Source organism: Lactuca virosa, chromosome 4, assembly GCF_052849685.1.
Source record: "Lactuca virosa cultivar CGN04683 chromosome 4, Lactuca_virosa_CGN04683_v6, whole genome shotgun sequence".
Lineage (NCBI taxonomy): Eukaryota > Viridiplantae > Streptophyta > Magnoliopsida > Asterales > Asteraceae > Lactuca > Lactuca virosa.
This window is the reverse complement of record NC_136429.1, coordinates 497,968,020-497,981,717: the sequence shown is the minus strand read 5'-3', so window position 1 is coordinate 497,981,717 and position 13,698 is coordinate 497,968,020. Positions and strand designations below refer to the sequence as shown.

Sequence of the window (13,698 nt, the reverse complement as noted above, 5' to 3'; positions counted from 1 at the left end):
AGCATTACATCAAGTTGGAACATTGTTGGTGTCTCAAGGGTTTATCCTCACTCCATCAACTTCCAAGCCTCCCCTAGAGGATTCAAAGTGCTTCAAAGGTTGTTACCACTTCCTCCTTGGTGGGTGATAAAATGTTTATGTTATTTATAAAACACAAGTATTCTGTTTGCCATTATTTGTAGTTTTTGAAACTAAGTTTTAAATAAAACCGAACAATTGGTATCAAGAGCCACCTTGCAAGTTTGGTTAGTTTTTTTTTTTTTGATTTATGGAAATCTTAGTTTTTGGAGAATATGGATAACTTTTTTTTGTATAAAAACAAGTTCATACATATTTTCTTTGACAACTTTATAATTGTTATTTTATGTGACAAAAACTTACATGCATTTTTTGTCACTTAAAGTTGTCTTAGAAAAAAAAAGGTTGTTTTATGTTTATATGTATTTTAGAGTGCATACACAAGCCTTGGACCATTTCTGTTGTTGTTTGTGTGGTTTGGTTGAAAATGGTTTGTAATATTCTTTTATTCATAAAGTATGTAATAAAAGTAGCTAGTTTTTATTCTTGATATTTTTTATGTAATAGATTAGTTTTAGACTAGATTTATTTTGTGAAAAATATAACAAGATAAAGATGAAGGCCATTTTTTTAAGAACCATGGAGACCCATGGTTTTATAAAGATTTTATAAAAGTTCATAACTTTTATAAAGTTTTTATAAAATTACAACAAATTTGGTTGTCATTGCATGTGGGAGCTTGAAGATCACATGAAGAACAAGTTGTAATATTTGGTCTCTTTGTCCCTTAGGAAGGACTTAACACTTTTGTGTTGGCTCACAAAAGTGTTATATAGTTTAAGACTTGTTTATGTCAAATGCATGCTTGTGTTGTTTATTTTTCAAGTAAATATTTTGTGTGGTTGATAATTTAGTTTTTCACAAACCCAAACTATTTTTGGACAAAATAAACATCACATGGAGTTTGGATTTCAAAATATAAATATGGACATTTGATGTAATATATTCTAGCCATAAAATAAAAATCGGTTTTATAAAATTGTTAATTACGGCAACTTTTGAAATATTGAATTATAAGTGTAAAAATCATGTTTTTATGACTTATTCAAACTCCAAAGTATTATTTAATAAAAGAAACTTTTATTACACAATATTAAAAGATTCTAAATGGCTCAAAAACAAACTTAATACTAGGTATTAATTTTAAAATTGAACCAAGCCGAAATATAAAAACCTGCTTTTTTATAAGAACCTTAAAAGTGATTTTTTTAGAAAATTGATACCATGACATATTAGATGCATGCAATTGTCATGATATCACATGTTTTATATAGAATAATAAAACATTCAAATCCCTTTTTTTCACAATGCAAGTCTATGCCATCCAATTTTAGAAACATTTGCACATCACTTGTATAATGCTAGTGGGATAAAGGATATCTAAACATTAGTATCATCTTTTGATGGCCAAAGTATTTTTGCGATTTCTATAATCAAGTTATAGGCCAATTATACAAGTTTCTCTAATTGGATTACTTGATTGGAAACCTCTTGTGATAAAGGTCACCTAAGCAAGAGTGTTCCAAGGCATAGATGAGACCAAACATGTGAAATTAACAAATGGGTTGTTAAGGGTCTCATACATCTAGGAATTACAAATAGTGTAATTAATACTAGTTATTTACCTTGTCAAAATTGAGTAAATGGGATAAAGGATGCCTAACCATTTATTTGATTTGTAACTTGGATCCTAGACTTTAAATAAATAATGTTTTTGGAAACAAAAGGGTATTGTTATTTAAAGAATTAAATACTAAATGAAAATTTTGTTAAACTTTTATAGATGGCTCCACCAACTACTGTAACACACCACCCAATGAACATTCGGTCAATTCTTGACAAAGAAAAACTCAACCACTCCAACCTTTTGGATTGGCACAAAAATTTAAGAATCGTTATGAAACAAGAAAAGAAATACCATGTCTTTGAAAAACAAACCCTTGATGAACCACCTGTTCTCCCAAAGGTTGCACATGATGTATGGATAAATCATATATATGATTCACTTGATGTTTCGTGTCTTATGCTTGCCTCTATGGTTCCTGATCTTCAGCGGAATCTGTAACACTACACTGCCTTTGACATGATTGAACATCTCAAGGAGATGTTTGGTAAACAAGCTAGAACCGAAAGGTTCGACACTTTGAGAGCACTCCATGCCATGAAAATGGAGGATACTGGGAATGTGAGTACACATGTTCTCAAGATGAAAAGTTACATGGATCAATTGGAGAGATTGGGCTCTCCTTATCCACAAGACTTGGCTACAGATATCATTTTGAACTCTTTGCCAAAGTCTTACAATGCTTTCATCATGAACTATAACATGAATGGGTGGGAGAAACTTATCTCTGAGTTGCATAGGATGCTAAAAACTGCATAAAAGAATATCCCAAGTAAAACCCCCCAAGTGCTCATGATTAGGGAAGGAAAGGTCAAAAATAACAAAGGCAAGAACTTCAAGGGAAAGCCACAAGCCGGCAAGGGAAAAGGGAAGAAAGCTCCCCAAAACCCACCACCCAAGAAGAAGGAAAAGGTTTTCAAATATGACACATGCTTTGAGTGTGCAGTTGCCGGGCATTGGAAAAAGAATTGTCCTAAGTACCTTATTGAGTTGAAAAACAAGAAGGTCGGGGAAGGCCCTTCAGGTTTATCCATTTTCATGATTGAAATGGGAATATTTACTTTTTCATCTAACACTTGGGTATTAGATACTGGTTGTGGAACTCATATTTGTAATTCGTTGCAGGGGTTCAGAAAGAGTAAGGAACTGAAAGCATACGAGAAGGTATTGCATATGAGCAATAGAGCACGTGTTGGAGTCCAAGCAATAGGACATTTTGATTTATGTTTACCATCTGGTTAGTACTTGACATTAGACAATGTGTGTTTAATTACTTCTATTACTAGAAATATCATTTCAGTTTCACGTTTGAGAAAATCTGGTTAAGATTTCAAATTTGTTGATGATAACATTCACTTCTTCTTGAAAGGAATCTTCTATTTTGAGGCTAGACCAATAAATGGAATTTATAAATTAAACCTAGATGACACCTCAAACAATAAGTCTCTTTATCATGTTAATACCAAAAGGCTCAAACCAGATTTGAACCAAACATATTTATGGCATTGTCGCATTGGACATATAAATAAGAAGCGCATATTCCAACTCGAAAAGATTGGACTTTTGGGGGAAAATGACATTGACTCATTTGACATATATGAATCTTGTTTATGTGGCAAGATGAAAAAATCCCCTTTATTTGGAACAAGCAAGAAGGAAAGTGTTTTATTAGGCATCATACACACCGATGTATGTGGACCTTTTAAAACAATATCTAGATATGGGAGAGATATTATATCACCTTCACTGACGACCTCAGTCATTTTGGTTTTGTGTATTTAATGAAACATAAACATTAAGCATTTGAAAAGTTTAAATTGTTTTAAAGTGAAGTTGAAAATCAAATCGACAAAACAATCAAAATACTTCATTCGGATAGAGGAGGCGAGTACTTGAGCCAAGAGTTCCAAGACCATTTAAGGAGTTGTGGGATTATCTCATAACTCAGTCCACCTAGAACACCACGGCTTAATGGTGTTTCTGAAAGGAGAAATCGGACCTTTCTTGATATGGTTCGATCTATGATGAGTCGAAGTACCCTTCCTTTATCATTTTAGTGTTATGCTTTACTCACCGCAGCCCGTATCTTGAATATGGCACCAACTAAGAAGGCAGAGAAAACACCTTATGAGATGTGGTATGGAAAACCTCCATCCTTATCTTATATGAAATTTTGGGGATGTGAAGCTTATGTTAGACAAGAGACTTCCAGAAAACTTGAGCATAGATCTACCAAATGCATCTTTGTAGGATATCCTAAAGATTGTTTAGGATGTTACTTCTACATCCCTAGTGAGAATAAGATCTTTATTTCACAAAAAGTTGAATTCTTATAAAGCAATTTTCTAATGGATGAGGCTAGTGGGAGGCGTGTGGAACTTGAAGAAGATCAAGAACCTCAACCCGATGCATCTTTAGTTGGCACCAGTACTGAACAAGAGGTTGTTGAAGATGAAGAGATCATTGTCCCTCAACCTACTGAAACACAAGACGTTTGCAGATTCGGTAGAACTCGTCGTGAACCTGAGAGATATGGATTTCTCATTGACGAGTGCTTCGTAATGACGAATGCTGATGAGCCGGTCAGCTACGAATATGCAATGTCAGATCCCGAATCTGACAAATGGCTTGAAGCCATGAACGCTGAGATGCAATCAATGAGAGAAAATCAAGTTTGGGACTTGGTTGATCTTCCTCCCAATAGCAAGACTGTTGGAAGTAAATGGGTCTTCGTGAAGAAGACTGACATGGATGACAACTTACACACATTCAAAGCAAGATTGGTTGCTAAAGGATTCATTCAAACTCATGGGGTTGATTATGATGAAACCTTTTCACCGGTCGCTATGATTAAATAAATTAGGATACTACTTTCCATAGCTACATGTTATGACTATGAGAAATGGCAAATGGATTTCAAAACCGCTTTTCTAAATGGACACTTGGAAGAAGATGTCTATATGGTTCAAACCAAATGTTTTGTCGACCAAAAGCATCTTAATAAAGTGTGTAAGCTCAAGAGATGCATTTATGGGTTAAAGCAAGCATCTCGTAACTGGAATCATCGTTTATATGATGAAATCAGAAACTATGGTTTTATTAGAAATGAAGATGAATCTTGTGTTTACATGAAAACTAGTGGGAGCTCGGTAACATTCTTGGTCCTATATGTGGATGACATATTAATCATGGGAAATCACGTTCCAAATTTAAAAGGTGTAAAGACTTGGCTTGTAAAGTGTTTCTCAATGAAGGAGCTAGGTGAGGCACAATACATTCTTGGAATCAAAATCTATAGAGATAGATCAAAACGATTAATAGGTCTAAGCAAAGCTACATATGTTGAGAAAGTATTGAAATGATTCAATATGGAAAATCTAAGAGAGGATTTGTACCCATGGCACATGGCACAGTACTAAGTACATCTCAAAGTCCTAGCACAAAGGCTGATCTAGACAAGATGAAAGATATTCTATATGCTTCTGCAATTAGATCCATCATGCATGCCATGAATTGTACAAAACCTAATCTTGCTTATGCTATGAGCATGGTAAGAAAGTTGCAAAAAAATCCAAGGGAGAGTCATTGGAGAGTTGTGAAGAACATTCTAAAGTACTTACGAAGAACTAAGGATTTGTTCCTCGTCTATGGGGGCGTGGAAGATAGCTTAACTATAAAGTGCTACAGTAATACTTCCTTCGCAATTGACCGAGATGATTGCAAATCGCAATCATGATATGTGTTCATTATCAATGGGGGCGCTGTATCTTGGAAAAGATCCAAGAAAAGTGTTGTTGCACAATCCACTATAGACTCAGAATACATTGTTTCTTCTGAAGCTGCACAAGAGGCTGCTTGGATGAAGAAATTCATTGGGGATCTAGAGGTAGCCCCTACCATTCAGGACCCCCTTGACGTTTTTTGTGATAATGAGGGTGCTATTGCTTTGGCAAAAGAACCCCGATCACATAAGAAGACCAGAAATATTAGCCACAGATTCAACTTCATCCGGTATAAAGTTGAAAAATGTGAAATTAGTATTCTCAAAGTTCACACTGATCAAAATTTAGCGGACCCTTTTGTCACACCCCCAAACCAGACGGCGGAAATGTCCGGGGGTAGAGGACTTCATTTGTAGTATCACAACACATGTATTATAGTAATTAGAGTACAAACAACCACTGTATTTAAAAAGTATAAGTATTTACATGTCTTTCATCATTGTATACTGAAACCAAATAGCTATACAAAAGAAAAAGACAAGACATAAATAGCTCCATCTTCTCAAAAGCACGGGAAGTACCTGTCTACTGGTTCCCTGAGAATACAAGTAATTTGAAAAGAGAGTATCAACATAAAGTTGAGTGAGTGCATAATTATTTATGTTTGAATGAATGTTATCTATTTCTTGAATTAGTAAACTGCTCCAGAAAATCCTATATTTTCTGCTGTATATGAAAAGTAGTTTTAGTTTCATAAAACTGTTATGTTTGTAAACCAATGATCTGTATTTGTATACCTTTTGTAAGCTTGTAACTGAGAGTGTGCCTGGTTTCATCAACTGTTATTGTAAACCGTAATGTAATAATGTAAATTGTATGTTGTAAACTAGTACTTTGAAAATGAACTCATGTTCAGTTAATTATACACTAACGTATTGTTAATATCTTTTATATGAGTTATTATAACCATACTGACAAGATGGCCTTACCCAACGCTATGAATGCGTTGGAAGCTATTGATAACAACTGTCACTCGTAGGCGTGTATGCCTGACTGTAGCTAGCAGTCCGAGTGCGGGGTTGTCAATCCCAATATAGATCTATACACACATTGTTTCGATCCCCGGTTGGAGATTATGGTTATAATGTCAGGACTTTAACTATATTGTTTAAATAAATTAAACAACCTGTATCAAATGACTCATAAAAAGCATATAAACGTTACATGTATAATAGTTAAGAAAACCCAATCATTCTGAAATAAATGATTGATAGTATGTTCGTGAATTAGTATTCTTAACATGTATATGAAAGATGTATACCCTTGAATAGTTTTGAATCAAACCTTTGTTCTTGTAAAACAATGTATTTTAGTATACTTGAATCATGAATTAATGTTCTGTGAATCATAAATTATACCTATTATAATTTATATGTACTTTCTGAATTGATACTGAGTATTCATGAATGTGAGTATTCATGAATGTAACCCCTTACTCAACATGTTACAAAGGGTAGTTGAACTTAATGAACTAACTTTTATACTTGTATAAATATACAAATATATATAAGTAAATTTTAAATGACACTCGGACAAATAACTGATACTTATAATCTCACATCCAAACAAGGAAAAGGAACCAAAGTGGGTTATCAGTCCTAAGCCTTTTAAATCTTATTTATGTAAATATATATAGAAAAGTATGATTTTTGGGAGAAATATAAGTTTATAAAAACATTTAAAAGAAATTTGATATTTTGAAATTCGTTTTGGTGACTTGATGTCATTTTGATACAATCATTGAAAACCATTAGATTTGATGATAATTGAAATCCATTTTGATAAGATATTTGAAACCATTTGTTTATAACACAAAATCTTTGTGATAGACTTGTATCCCCCCCCCCTTAAAATAGTAAAAACTTTGAAAATACGGGGGTATGAACTTACATGCAGTGAGTGATTCGAGTGAAAGGTCGATATAGGATCCTAAGTGTCAAGTGAAGTCTTGAGCACAAACGGATCCTATTAAGCATATAATGACACATATATGGATATAATTAGTGTATATAACAACTAATTATGATAGGAAACCACTTTAGGGACTAGAAAACACTTGAATTGAAGTGTTACAATCACATTTGATTGCATCAAAGGGGTTTACAGCCACACAAGGGTGTATACGGCCATGGTGTGTACGGCCTATGTAGTGTACGGCCATGGAGTGTACGGCCAATGTGGTGTACGGACCATGAGTGTACGGTTATAGGGTGTACGGTCGTACACTCATGAAAGAAACATACAAAAACGGGTGGTTATGGCCCCATCTAGCATCCATTAAGTGTTCATGATCTTATGTTGGGACATGAGGTGAGTTTGAGGGCAATACATGCACTAAACAAGGGTTTACGGCCATATGAGGTGTGTACGGCCGTACACCGTTGGTGTTCATGCATTAGATGACAATTCAAGGCTTGGAATCAAGTGTTTCTTAAGCCTAACTAGAAGATAGAAGAGATACTCACACTTTTGAAGGTTTCTAAGGAGTTCACGGCCCAAGAACAAGTAGGTGTTCTTGGTGAAAGTTAAGAAGACTTGAAGATCTATCCAAAAGAGAAGATTTCATGGATGAAAACATGGATCTTCACTAGATAAAGCCATGTATCAACTAATCAATGGAAGGAATACTTACTTCTTTGAAGATCAAGGTGAAAAACTTGATGATAGTTGAGAGAGAATCGGATTTCTTGGCTTGAAAGTGTGAAAAGTGTGTGAAAATAAAAGAAAAGCGTATATATGGGTTTGGGTTTACGGCCACCTTGGGTGTACGGCCGTACACCCATGTGTACGGCCGTACACTCCACTTGAAGGAGTGTTTGGCCCGAATGAAATATGAAGAACACAAGATAACTCATCCCTAAACCCAAACCTTGAGTGCACTAGGCTTAGAACACTCAAACAGACCCTAACCAATGTTAAAAGATAGCAAAAACGAGTCTGACTGTGATTGAATTGAATGACTGTACAAGATAGAAATTTCGGTTTGCACACCTTTCACGAAGCCTCTTCCTCAAGCAAAATTTGAAGTACATGCTCGAGGAATAGGACTTTGCTATTCTAGTGATTGGATTTGATCTATGTATTAGTATTGAATATTGGAACATTATATAACATCATCTATTGTAATGACTATGATATATATGGCATATGATATTTTCATTAGATATTTGTTGTGTTCTTTATTAACATGTTTACTCCTTAAGTAAATTTATTCACTCTAAAAGTCCATAGTAAGTATGTCATATGTTGTTGGGGGCAGTGAAATGTTGCTAAACGTTCACCACTGTCTATATCAATTTGATATGAGTCTTGCGCAAGTGGGAGATTGAAATATCTAGTATGCTCTAGAGTTATATTAAAATGATATTGCTAAATAACATATGATCCTAAGGGTCACATTAACAACAACTTGATACAAATTATTATTTATTAGAAATTGATTTTAATAATGTAACGTCCGGGTTTCGGCGCTAAGCATTATCAGATGATGTAATAGTCTAGGTCAACTATTGTAACTCTTTTGAAGTAATAAAGATGAAATATTTGAGTATTATGTGAGTTATTTGCATTTATGTGCTTATTACTTATTTATAAATGTATAATAAATAAAGGGTAAAAATAAGCGTCAAAATTAAAGTGTGAAATAAACCCGATATCTCTACATAAACTTGTAGTGGTCGAAACAAGGATTCCGGGGATATAAAGAACGCTCAAATCCGAGTTATAACAAAGAAGTTATGACCCGTCGAAGTTTTGCGACGGAACCGGCACGACACCGTGAAGCGTAAATAGTGAATTTACGATAGAGCGACTTTTGGCCTTAGTGATTTAAACAAAAGTTGTAGTATACATTAAACCGATAACATACAAAAAAAGAACGCCCAAGTCTGACTTCGTATGAGGAAGTTATGATTTTTCTAAGATTTGGCTTAGTTGTGCACGGCCCGGAACTCGAATTTTAGTTCGTGCGGTTTTTGGCTTACGCGACCTAAATGAGAGTTGAAGATCTCATTAACAGGAACTCAACGGTAAAAAGACAGATGAAAACGGAGTCCGTATGAAGGAGTTACGAATTTTCCGCGGTCATTTAACAGTCTAATCTCCTCCTACTGTTAAACTTAAGATCGGTCGAGAATTAGCCTAGGGAGTCTAAACGAAAGTTGTAGATTATGATCCTACCTACGCGTGGATATAAAGAACGTCAAAAACGGAGCTCGTATGCGAGAGTTATGATTTTTCTAAGTAGGGAGGGTGTTGTGCGAGTTTGGGTGACGTGGCGCGATCACAGCCGTTGCTTCCTCCCCAAGGCTAGCCACCAGATGGTGACACGTGGCACATTACGCCCAGCGTACTTTTGAGTACGCTCAGCGTAACCCTTAAAAACCCATTACGCTCAGCGTAAATTTTGAGTACGCTCAGCGTACTCGGCGCTGGCAGCCTACAAATAGAGGCGCAAATCTCCTATTTTCTTCACAACTCTCCACTTCTTTCCTCCCAAATACCCCCAAACCTTCAAGGTTTTTCTCTAGCACCTCCAAGGTGTTAGAAGCAAGTCCCGGAGCACCGGGAAGCTCCGAGAAGAAGAGCTTTCGGCTCAGAACCGCTACTCCAAGCGAAGCCCGGTTTTCTATAAAACCCGTTGTAAGTGAGCTACGCCTACGCTATTTTTAATATAGCTTTTATTTAATTATAGTAACATTATTAGGAACTTAAAATAATTATTTGGGCTATTATTATGAGTTATATAGAGTGTTGTTCAATGCTTATATAACAATAATAATAGCTAGACTATTAATTAGTCGCGGTTAACGTTAGACTAAACCCTAGTGGTATTGATACTAGGTTTTGTCAAGGGAAAATTGTTTTGAGATAACGAAGTGTTGTCCGAGTACCGAGTCACCACCTAATCAGGTGAGTGCATAGTTACTCTCATCTTACATATAGATATGAAGTATTTTATATAAATTACGTGCTATGTGTGCATATTATCTGAATACTTGCTGTCTATGTTGGATGAATGATTTTTATACACGTTTTTCATGATTTAAACTGTATATGTATTTTATATCTACAAAAATGTTGGGGTAAAACATGGGTAGATGTAATAAGACGATTTGTGATAAAATGATGAGAGGCCTCGATGTTGTTGGTGATCCAGTCATCTAGCGGAGTATAGATGACGACCACGAACTCTTCTAGACAGTCCAGTGGAACGCTAGCAGGCTCGCAACCTGTAGGTGTTTGTGAACGATGTGTTCACCGGTGTACTTCATCCCCCTCATGGTTGCCTATCAGACACTTATTGCTGAGGAAACCCCTTAGCAGTAGTGTCCATCCCGATGATGATCCTTAGTTTAGGTCCCTTATGATAGGTGTTTAGGGACGTAATGTGAGGATAACGGGAACGGGTAATCGGGTTATTTTTGGTTGATGAAATTAATAAATTTATTTATTGTGGGTTGAAAACCCTATGTGCTCACCAGGCTCCCAAGCCTGACCCACTCAGTTTCATGTATTACAGGTAGTGGCGTCTGAGCATAGATGTGATGTTTTGGATGAGGGATTACGGATATAGGCCTGTAGATATGAAATAATGTAGTAAGGTTTATATTGTATTGTTTATGCTTTTGATCTGTATCGAACATTACATCATGAGTCTTTTTAATGAAATACATTCCTATGGAAATGCTTTGATAAATCTTTATCATATTTTTATTTTGGGAACAAATTCCGCAACACATTTATGTAAAATGTTACTCTGATTTTCAAACAAGCATAAACAAAATCGGTCTTTTCTGGCCGTGAAAATGGGGATGTCACAGTTGGTATCAGACCATTAGTTTAAGCGAAGTAGGAATTTGTAGGATTTCTAGACTTAAACTTAGAATGCTAAGCGAAGATTGTGAGGTGTGAGCACTAGTTTATTTTAGGAAAGATGCCTAAAATGCTTTTATGTGCTAAATGCTTTATGCTTTCCTTATGTGCTATTATTTGTTCGGATCTATGGTCTGTTGCCGACCGGATCTGGAAACCTTACGTGTTTAGGATTCTAAACGTACGACTACGATATTAGAACTAGCATGTAAACGTTTCGGAGCGATAAGGATGATTTAAACGTCTATCCTAAATAAAGATCTAAATTCACCTTATTTGGTGTATAGATCAAAATGGCAAGAACCCGCAGTGGAGTTGGGAATGCAAATGGGAATAGGAATCAACCCCCAGTGATTCAGCAAATACCTATTGTAGTAGAAGTTGCACCCGAACCAATCACCATAGCTGGAGTACAAGCCATGATTCGGGCTATGTTAGCAGAACAAAGGGAAAAAATGAGGCAGATGTTGAATAGGGACGAACCTACCATGCCCATTGAGCAACCCGAGCTGGTTCCCGAGAAATCAGAGGAAGGGAACTATAGCCGCCATGTGAGTCAAGTTGGGACTCAAGGAGAACGAAGGAATGACCCGGAGAAGGGAAATGACAAGGATGGGCGGATGTATAAGAATTTCTTGGGTGCCAAGCCACCAAGTCTTTCAGGAAGCCCAAAGCCTGTTGAGATTATGGATTGGATCTCCGAAATGGAGATGGTGTTCGAGAGCTGCAACTGTAGCAAGAAACAGAAGACTGTCTTTGCAGTTAGGCAACTAAAGACCGGAGTCTTGAGCTGGTGGAAGTTATTGGCACATACAATGCCGCGAGGAGAAGCCCTGAAGATGTCATGGGATGAGTTCTTGGAACAACTGAAGATGCAGTACTTGTTCAGATATAGATCTAATTGATTTGAACAATGAGTTCCATAACTTGAAGAAGGGGAGAATGAGCATTGACGACTATGCTACTGCAATCACGGAAAAGATGAAGTTGTTTCCATACCTAGTGCCAACCGAACTCTCCAAAATTGAGAAGTTCGCGAACGGACTGCCAGCTGAATTTGGCCCAACAGTCAAGATGCCAACTACTCTGAAAGCAGCTGTTCGATCAGCTAAGAATGTGGAGACCCAATAGAAGGAAAAGGGTCTGGAGAGGGCCGAGGTTGGTGAGAAAAGGAAATTTTATGGATCCTCAAGGTCCAGCAAGAAGAGTAAATTCTCGAAGTCTGGTTCGAGAGGAGGAGGAGCCGAAGCAAAATGGTGCGAAAAATGCAAGAAGAAGCACCAAGTAAAATGTGACGGAGGGGTCACCTGTTTCAAGTGTGGAAAGCCTGGACACTATGCCAACGAGTGCACATTCACTAAGAAGGTCTGTTATGAGTGCAACGAGGAAGGGCCCATTTCGAGGGACTGCCCGAAGAAGAAGGAGGCAGGAAGACCCAACATTCCACCAAAGTCGAAGGCTAGAGCCTTCCAGATGACGCTCGAGGCTGCAAAGGAGGCAGCAGATGTCGCTTCAGGTACCTTTCTTGTAAATGGTTTGCCTGCCAATATACTGTTTGATTCCGGAGCGAACTACTCCTTTGTGTCACATAAGTTTGGTGGGAAACTAGCATTACCCGTAGAAAAACTTGTTAATGCCCTGATTGTAGAAGTTGCCAGTGGCAAGTTCGTACCTGTTAGTAATTGTATTAAGAATATAGTCATCGACTTAAACGAAAACGAATTCCAAGAATAGTTGTTACCCGTATAATTGAACGGTTTCGACATCGTTCTGGGAATGGATTGGCTCAGCGCCAACGATGCCGAGATATTATGCCGAAAGAAGATAGTAAGGGTGAACCCACCCGGAAAAAATTCATTCATGGTGTACGGGGACAAACGCAGAGTAAATTCTGGAATAGTCTCCCTGATGAAAGCCAGAAAATGTTTGTCCAAGGGATGTGCATCATACTTGGAATTTGTTATCGATGCTAAGAAGGAAAAGAAGGAGGTGCAGAGTATACCAGTGGTGTGTGATTATCCGGAAGTCTTTCCCGAAGATCTTCCCGGATTACCGCCTGATAGACAAGTAGAGTTCCGAATAGACTTGCTACCAGGAACGACACCAATAGCAAAAGCACCGTACCGATTACCACCGACGGGGATGAAGGAGCTTATGACGCAACTTCAGGAGTTGTTGGACAACGGTTTCATTCGACCTAGTTCATCACCCTGGGGAGCTCTGGTGCTATTCGTGAAGAAGAAAGACGGAAGCATGAGAATGTGTATAAACTACCCAGAGCTGAACAAGGCAACGGTGAAGAACAAGTACCCATTGCCGAGGATTGATGACCTATTCGAT

At 37.0% G+C, this 13,698-nt stretch overlaps 2 protein-coding genes across 2 annotated transcripts; both read left to right on the top strand.

Moving 5' to 3' along the window:
• Positions 1-1,861: 1,861 nt before the first annotated feature.
• LOC145106986 (uncharacterized) lies at positions 1,862-2,461 on the top strand. The gene is made up of 2 exons (XM_079043889.1): positions 1,862-2,056; positions 2,180-2,461. The coding sequence occupies exons 1-2, from the start codon at positions 1,862-1,864 to the stop codon at positions 2,459-2,461; spliced, it is 477 nt and encodes a 158-aa protein (XP_078900015.1).
• Positions 2,462-4,050: 1,589 nt separating this feature from the next.
• Positions 4,051-4,560, top strand: LOC145106985 (putative mitochondrial protein AtMg00820). The gene has a single exon (XM_079043888.1). The coding sequence runs from the start codon at positions 4,051-4,053 to the stop codon at positions 4,558-4,560; it is 510 nt and encodes a 169-aa protein (XP_078900014.1).
• The last annotated feature ends 9,138 nt before the right edge of the window (positions 4,561-13,698 follow it).

What these genes read in the sequence shown, in the direction of transcription:
- LOC145106986 (XM_079043889.1), top strand. Translation starts at nt 1,862, where the DNA reads ATGGCTCCACCAACTACTGTAACACACCACCCAATGAACATTCGGTCA. An exon ending in TCCCAAAGGTTGCACATGAT is followed by an intron (nt 2,057 to 2,179) that starts GTATGGATAAAT and finishes GAACATCTCAAG; the next exon opens with GAGATGTTTGGTAAACAAGC.
- LOC145106985 (XM_079043888.1), top strand. Translation starts at nt 4,051, where the DNA reads ATGGATGAGGCTAGTGGGAGGCGTGTGGAACTTGAAGAAGATCAAGAA.